Genomic DNA, 6,000 nt, shown 5'->3' on the forward strand with positions numbered 1-6,000 from the left:
GAAAATGGCTCATAATAATGGGCTGCTAAGGGGAAAATGGCGCATAGTAATGGGCTGCTAAGGGGAAAATGGCTCATAATAATGGGTTGCTAAGGGGAAAATGGCTCATAATAATGGGCTGCTAAGGGGAAAATGGCTCATAATAATGGGTTGCTAAGGGGAAAATGGCTCATAATAATGGGCTGCTAAGGGGAAAATGGCTCATAATAATGGGCTGCTAAGGGGAAAATGGCTCATAATAATGGGCTGCTAAGGGGAAAATGGCTCATAATAATGGGCTGCTAAGGGGAAAATGGCTCATAATAATGGGCTGCTAAGGGGAAAATGGCTCATAGTAATGGGCTGCTAAGGGGAAAATGGCTCATAATAATGGGCTGCTAAGGGGAAAATGGCTCATAATAATGGGCTGCTAAGGGGAAAATGGCTCATAATAATGGGCTGCTAAGGGGAAAATGGCTCATAGTAATGGGCTGCTAAGGGGAAAATGGCTCATAATAATGGGCTGCTAAGGGGAAAATGGCTCATAGTAATGGCTGCTAAGGGGAAAATGGCTCATAGTAATGGGCTGCTAAGGGGAAAATGGCTCATAATAATGGGCTGCTAAGGGGAAAATGGCTCATAATAATGGGCTGCTAAGGGGAAAATGGCTCATAATAATGGGCTGCTAAGGGGAAAATGGCTCATAATAATGGGCTGCTAAAGGGAAAATGGCTCATAATAATGGGCTGCTAAGGGGAAAATGGCTCATAATAATGGGCTGCTAAAGGGAAAATGGCTCATAATAATGGGCTGCTAAGGGGAAAATGGCTCATAATAATGGGCTGCTAAGGGGAAAATGGCTCATAATAATGGGCTGCTAAAGGGAAAATGGCTCATAATAATGGGCTGCTAAGGGGAAAATGGCTCATAATAATGGGCTGCTAAGGGGAAAATGGCTCATAATAATGGGCTGCTAAGGGGAAAATGGCTCATAATAATGGGCTGCTAAGGGGAAAATGGCTCATAATAATGGGCTGCTAAGGGGAAAATGGCTCATAATAATGGGCTGCTAAAGGGAAAATGGCTCATAATAATGGGCTGCTAAGGGGAAAATGGCTCATAATAATGGGCTGCTAAGGGGAAAATGGCTCATAGTAATGGGCTGCTAAGGGGAAAATGGCTCATAATAATGGGCTGCTAAGGGGAAAATGGCTCATAATAATGAGCTGCTAAGGGGAAAATGGCTCATAATAATGGGCTGCTAAGGGTAAAATGGCTCATAATAATGGGCTGCTAAGGGGAAAATGGTTCATAATAATGGGCTGCTAAGGGGAAAATGGCTCATAATAATGGGCTGCTAAGGGGAAAATGGCTCATAATAATGGGCTGCTAAGGGGAAATGGCTCATAGTAATGGGCTGCTAAGGGGAAAATGGCTCATAATAATGGGCTGCTAAGGGGAAAATGGCTCATAATAATGGGCAGCTAAGGGGAAAATGGCTCATAATAATGGGCTGCTAAGGGGGAAATGGCTCATAATAATGGGCTGCTAAGGGGAAAATGGCTCATAATAATGGGCTGCTAAGGGGAAAATGGCTCATAATAATGGGCTGCTAAGGGTAAAATGGCTCATAATAATGGGCTGCTAAGGGGAAAATGGCTCATAATAATGGGCTGCTAAGGGGAAAATGGCTCATAATAATGGGCTGCTAAGGGGAAAATGGCTCATAATAATGGGTTGCTAAGGGGAAAATGGCTCATAGTAATGGCCGGAACAGAGCTAATGGAACGGCATCAAAAACCTGTAAAACATGTTTGATGTATTTGATACCGTCCACTAATTCCACTCCAGCCATTACCAGGAGCCTGTCCTCCCCAATTAAGGTGCCACCAACCTCCTGTGCTATCTGTATATACCTTATATAATCTATCCGGTTAGATTTAATGATGGGAAATCATTACTAGTGTGAGGGACTGCTTCACATAATATACTATACTGACTATGTTATCGTATACCTAATAGTGACTTACCTGTGTCAAAGTTGTCAATCCACATCACAGTAAACTAGCCATGCAAACAACATGCTGGGATGCCATGCACGTGGCAGAGAAGTCATTAACGACAGAAATGGTAGTGTAACTCCCTAAAAACATGAGAGATCTCTTTCTTCTGTGAAAGAAAACTCATTTTATAAGGATATTCTTAGAATGTGTGAGCGTGTGTGAGAGCATGCGTGTGTGTGTGTGTGTGCGTGCTTGCGTGTGTGTGTGTGTGTGTGTGTGTGTGTGTGTGTGTGTGTGTGTGTGCGTGAGCGTGTGTGTGTGTGTGTGTGTGTGTGTGTGTGCGTGTGTGTGCGTGCGTGTGTGAGTGTGTGTGCGTGTGTGAGCGTGTGTGAGCGTGTGTGTGTGTGTGTGTGTGTGTGTGTGTGTGTGTGTGTGTGTGTGTGTGTGTGTGTGTGTGTGTCTGTGTGCAAGTGTTGGAGGGCGGTAATGTCTAAGAGTGTGTTTTGACACAGAGACTATGGAGACAGAATGTAGAGACAGAGGTGACTCTTCAGACAGGGATGAGAAAAGCACATGATAACCACTTTCTCTTTCTTTCACCTCAGGGATAGACAGAACACCCGTTATCTGTTCTCTACTAGTTGGGGGAGAAGAGAGGGTTTGCTGTATTGGATAAGGGGGCAAAAAGGGAGAGGGAATCCAGTCCCCAATTCAAAGAAAAAATCCTTTCAACAAAAAAACAACAACAGGAAATATTTTATTTACTTTCCATTTCAAAGATGTGGGTTTCATCACCCCAAACCTTCATTGAAACCTAATCAATCTGGACCAATCGAATCTCGAATGATACTCGGTATAATCTTATTATCATGTCTTTATCACATTGTGATTGGTACAAAGTCTATCAATAAATGCAAGAAATAGGCCTGCTATCTAAGATACTTGGGTTGTGGCGTATCAAAGAGGGATAACAAGGTTAACAAATAACTAAGATAAGGATTCTTACTTTGTTAATTAAGAAAACACTATTGACTACTCACCTAGTGGTCCATGCATCATCTTTGAGACTAAGAACAACTATGATAGGATCTTTAAAACCTGTGGAATGAAGATCTGCGGAGGAATACTAACTACATCCTTTTGATTTCAGCTAATATATCTTGGGCCTGCATACGGTACGTACACAAAGATGGTATTAAATAATAGGATGGATGACTTGAAGACATTTACTGTAAGGCATGAGCTGGACTGTCTACACAACACATCACATTACCGTAAGGCTGGACACATCGACACCGAGAGACAGAGTACAATACAAAAATAGCATTACAGCACAGCCGCACTGCAAAGCAATACGCAGGCAGTTTGTAAAAACAATACAAAACACACTCACAGAATATATGAATAATAAGAAATAATAAAACATCTAAGTTGCCACTTCATACAGTAATTAAAACCACCAATGTGTTGTTGGTTAGAACAGGCATCGGTTATTGTGTGGTGTCTGTGTCATCCAAAGAGGAACGAAGTTGCCCATAGTCACTGACCTCAGGTCAGTATTGAGTGTTTGGATGACTAATGGTTAAAGTTAGGATTTAGGTGAATGTAAACTGATCCTAGATCTGCACCTAAGGGCAACTTCTACCTGCAGTGCATTTGTCTGACTCGTTGGTGGCTAGACAGAATATCCTACAGCATTAGTAACAGTGCCCCAGGTAGCCCTGGAGGCCAGTCCCTGCCCGTCCCCACCTCCAAAGTCAGACTGCCTCTTAGCTGCCCTCTCCAGTGCCAGGGCGGTCTTCCGGGTCCTGGCTAGGACCTCCTCCAGCTGCCCTCTGAGTGCCTGAACAGAGTCCAGTTCGGTGTGCAGGGCCCGGGTCTTCTCTGAGCTGCTGAGAGAGGGGCAATGACACCACACACACACACACACACATCCTCAAACACTGATTGTGGTTTCAACAGTTGTTACTAGCCTACTACTGTATGCAACAATGTGTACTGACACTAGCTTACACTGTTCACAAATGTGTGTATTTGTAGATGTGTTTATTCTTGGCCTCAGTGAAGGCCACCTCCTACCTGTTTCCTCTGGCCTGGATGTGGCTCAGACTCTGGTACAGCCTCTTCTCTGCCCTCAGAGCATCGTTCAGCCTGTGGTACTCACTGGCCAACTGCGCCAATACACTCTGACAGAGAGGTTGGGAAAAGGAAAGGGGGAAACATTATAAACACACACTCCACTCAGTTGGCACCAGACCTTAACTAACAAGGACAATGTTGTAGACAATAAAGAACCAAGGATACCTGGTGGTCAGTGTTGGAGGGCTCCCTGGCTATTACTCCTGGTGCCAGGATCTTAAACCTATCTCCCTGCTGCTGGGCCTGCTGCTGGGCCTGCTGCTGGGCCTGCTGCTGGGCCTGCTGCTGGGCCTGAGCTAGAGCTGAATGCAGGGCTGAAATCTCCAGCTGAGCCTCCTTCTCCTTCTTCCTGACCAGCTGCAGCTCCTCCCGAATGGCCTGTACCTCTTCTGCCCCCTCTGGTGTGGAGAGCTCCATGCTCTCCTCCTGGCTCTGCATCAGACTCTGGGTGGGGAGGAGTAGGACAGTTAGTGTGTGTGTGTGTGTGTGTGTGTTGTTAACCAGTGTCCCAGAATTCACCTGGATAAAAGCCTCTTTCTCCTTCAGCAGGTTCTGCAGTCGCTCTGCCTCTCCCATTCTCTCCTTCCGGAGCTCACCCATCTCTCGTTCCTGTGACGACAGCTGCCTGCGCAGCTCCTGAAGCTGGCCCGTCCGCTCGCCAATCACTTGAGAGAGCCTATCAGAGCAGTCCTGAGAGAGGAGGTCGGAGGGAGAAAAGAGAGATTCTGAAATCGACTGTCAATTTATATGTTACATCTAGTCTATCATAAATGTTTCCATTTCTATAATAGACTATTGGATTTTTCTTAGTGATGTACACTGTACAGCTGACATCAGCTCATCATTCATATTCTCAGAGACAGGTCCTAGATCAGGGGTGTGTGTGTGTGTGGTACCTGTATGTACTGGTCCTTAGTGCTGATGGTGCTGAGCAGATCCTGGACCTGTGCTTGGTGTTCGTGGCTCTGGCGGCTGCGGTCTGACAGCAGTTCCTGAAACAGTTTATCCTTCAGCGCGAGGCGAGCCTTCAGCTCCTCCACCACCCCACTGGGGCCTGCCTGGACCTTAGCCAGGAGGGCTGCCGTGAGGTCCTACACACACACAGGAGAAAACAAAACAAACACACACACACACACGTCAGTATATCTGTCGCTTTTGGAGGGGTCAGATATAAGAGCAGGTTTTTCCTCATTGGACTAGTTTGAGGTTGTTAAAGCACTGCAAGTCATTAATATCAGCCAACAATGAAAAACTTCAACACTGGAGAGAAACTACTGGTTACAAGAACAAACAGAATGCAAACTGGTGTCCTCACTAGTGTGACCTATCTGAGCTGTTGACCTCGTTTAGCGCACGCATGTTTTGTGTATGTGTTTGTGCGTGTGTGTGTTTCTGTGTGTTTACCTGTGTCTCCTGGCTGCGTGTCTGCAGGGCAGTCTGTAGCTGGCTGATGAGCGTGTCTCTCTCTCTCAGAGTGCACTTCTCTCTCTCCTCACTCTGCTGCCGGAGCCACTGCAGGTTTCTGAGGGCTTCTGCTGTCTGCTCTACGTCCAGCTCCTTACCCCGCACCAACGCATCCAGACTCTATACAAACACACAGTCTAAACATGTCAATGTATATAGATGTACCGTGTGTGAGAGTGGGTGTATCCTCGTGGTTGCTCGAGGTATCGTCCTTTAGTGCGTGCGTTTGTACCGTGATGGTCTCCTCGTTGTTGGACAGTATACAGTGCAGTCTCTCCAGGTCTCGCTCCTTCTCTCGAAGGGCCAGCTGTAGTTTCCTCACCTGCTCCTCCCTCTCCTCCAGACCACTGAACTTCTCATCTATAGACCGCTGGACAGAGAAACAGAACATCAATCATTATTATTAGTGTCTATC

The 6,000-nt window shown here is 46.0% G+C and overlaps 1 protein-coding gene across 1 annotated transcript in view; it reads right to left on the reverse strand.

Annotated features, from left to right (window-relative positions):
• LOC135559065 (myomegalin-like) overlaps positions 1–6,000 on the reverse strand; it is a 125,204-nt gene that overhangs the window by 37,228 nt on the left and 81,976 nt on the right. The window contains 7 exon segments of the mRNA XM_064993417.1: positions 3,732–3,874; positions 4,062–4,168; positions 4,287–4,565; positions 4,641–4,811; positions 5,018–5,212; positions 5,526–5,705; positions 5,818–5,955. Of these exon segments, the coding sequence (XP_064849489.1) occupies positions 3,732–3,874; positions 4,062–4,168; positions 4,287–4,565; positions 4,641–4,811; positions 5,018–5,212; positions 5,526–5,705; positions 5,818–5,955 (1,213 nt within the window).

This window comes from Oncorhynchus masou, chromosome 17 (assembly GCF_036934945.1).
Source record: "Oncorhynchus masou masou isolate Uvic2021 chromosome 17, UVic_Omas_1.1, whole genome shotgun sequence".
Lineage (NCBI taxonomy): Eukaryota > Metazoa > Chordata > Actinopteri > Salmoniformes > Salmonidae > Oncorhynchus > Oncorhynchus masou.